Here is a 2,002-nt window from a genome sequence, read left to right as displayed (position 1 = left end):
TTTGGAGAGCCACTCCGTTTTTATTTAACGCCTTTTGTCTCTCGATTCGCAGGCAGGCCCGGTAATCAAGGTTAAAATCCCCAAGGACAGAGATGGCCGACCCAAGCAGTTCGCCTTTGTGAATTTCAAACACGAAGAGTCTGTCCCTTACGGATTGAGCCTGCTTAACGGGATCAAACTGTACGGAAGGCCCATCAAAATTCAGTTCCGCTCAGGTACCTGCGAAAAGCAACATGAAATAACGCGGTTACTAGAGAGAAAGCAAAGCCACCCTCAGCTTCCCCCTCCCAAAGCCTGACAGATTCACAGTTTGTTGGGTGAATTGCGCGTGCTGCTCATCAAACAGCCCCTGACCTCACAGCTGGTGATTGAGTAGAATGATGGTGTCGAGCAGGCCTGTGCCTTTGTCCCTCCGCTTCAGCAGGGAACCTTTCTGTCCGTTGTGGCCAAGTATAATCCCTGAGCTGAGCCGCCTTTTGTTTGTTTGTTTGTTTTTTTGATGATTCATCTGTACCCTTAAAAGCTGTTCTAAATTATCGGGCAGGCGGTAAAAATTGAGCTTGATGTCAGTTAAACGAGGCACATTGGCCAGAACATTGCTGGCCAATTCCATCTTTCCCGGTGGTTATTAAGACAATCGCAGTGTCTTCTTTCAGAGACCGGATCACTTCCTTTTGCAGGACAGTGATGAAACTCAAGAGCTAATTAAGCGCGCGGCAACTGTTAGCGCCCTGCAAGTCCACGTCATACCCAAGTTCCTCTAGATGGTATTTGTCGGTCTCACAAAATGCTTGTTTCTCTTCAGGGAGCAGTCACGCATCTCAGGACGGCAATCTGTCTTGTTCCCCGCATGGAGCTGCTAACATCAGCCCGTCTGGCACGCCGCATCCAGCATCAAACTGCAGCAGGTACGAGTCCCGTCAGCAGGCACTGTAGTTTAGAGTAGAAAATGGCGTCCGCACGGTTCGCTGTGTTCCTGGCTCTCTTTCCAAGTGCGATTTGGTCTTTCTTTCCTATGGAGGAAGTATTTGCGTTCTTAGTGCCCTGCGTTCTTGGTGCCCGAAATCCTAATGCAGAAAGGATAGTGTTGTGTTTTCATACAAGCATGGGAAAGCTCCGGTGAGGTGAGGTGGGGAGAGTGCTGCCAAACACACAACGCAAGTGCATCTGCGCTCTTGTCTGGCCGTGGTGGCGAGTTCAGGCTGATGCTTGAATGACTGTTTTGTTTCTAACAACGGGAGAAAACGCGACTAGGATGCAAACGCCCCTCGGACTGCAATAGTCTTGAGTTTAAAGCTGAAATTCCTAATATTTTTTTTTTTCTGCAGATACGACAGAACTCCTGACAGTGTGGCAGCAGTGGGATTCTCATCAGTGCAGCGGTCTCTGCCGTCTGCCGATAACCTTCAGAGACAAGCAGTGGTACGCACTTTGCTTGTGCTAATGAGTCCCAGCCTGCAGTCGCCCACGGCTGATGGACAACACGTGACAGAGTTGTCTCTAATTTTGAGTCCTTGTTTTCTTTAACGAGTCTGTTAGGTTGTGGGAATGTGCTTTTGGAGCATTGAAATGACAGTTCCAAAAGATTTACGGCTCCCGGTACCGAGGTGGTTAATGTCGGGGAGGGCTTTGAGCTTTAGGGGTTCAGCTATAGAGGAAGCAATTGGTAATAGCTATTCCGTAAGCTAGCATTTAGCCTCGTTTCCAAACCAACAACTTTCACTTTCCCGAGTTTTTATGGCGTGATTAATGTTGTGATTTGGAGGCTGGCGTGAGGGTTAGCGTTTCGCTGGCCCCTGTGCCCCACCCAGAAGGGTTCCAGCGCTCGGCCGGGAAGCGAGTGCCCCAAATCCACCGACCCTTTTCCTCTTCTCTTGCCAGATGAACAGCACCATGTGGCAGCAGCCTCAGTTTGGGGGCAAGTACGAGCAGCCCGGCTTCGCCCTGCCCGGCTACCAGCACTCTCCTCATGCCTTTCACCCCTCGCCGGCCTCCCAAATGC

General features: G+C 50.4%; 1 protein-coding gene across 1 annotated transcript in view; it reads left to right on the top strand.

The window, feature by feature from the left end:
• Positions 1-52: 52 nt before the first annotated feature.
• The window catches only part of RBM7 (RNA binding motif protein 7), a gene marked incomplete at its 5' end in the record, with an annotated part of 2,243 nt that continues 293 nt past the window's right edge, over positions 53-2,002 (top strand). The window contains 5 exon segments of the mRNA XM_009697856.1: positions 53-215; positions 806-908; positions 1,329-1,422; positions 1,882-2,000; position 2,002. The exon segment at position 2,002 is cut by the window's right edge and continues 190 nt beyond it. Of these exon segments, the coding sequence (XP_009696158.1) occupies positions 53-215; positions 806-908; positions 1,329-1,422; positions 1,882-2,000; position 2,002 (480 nt within the window).

This window comes from Cariama cristata, unplaced genomic scaffold (assembly GCF_000690535.1).
Source record: "Cariama cristata isolate BGI_N322 unplaced genomic scaffold, ASM69053v1 scaffold18553, whole genome shotgun sequence".
In the NCBI taxonomy this organism is placed as follows: domain Eukaryota; kingdom Metazoa; phylum Chordata; class Aves; order Cariamiformes; family Cariamidae; genus Cariama; species Cariama cristata.
This window is presented reverse-complemented; position numbering and strand designations above follow the sequence as displayed.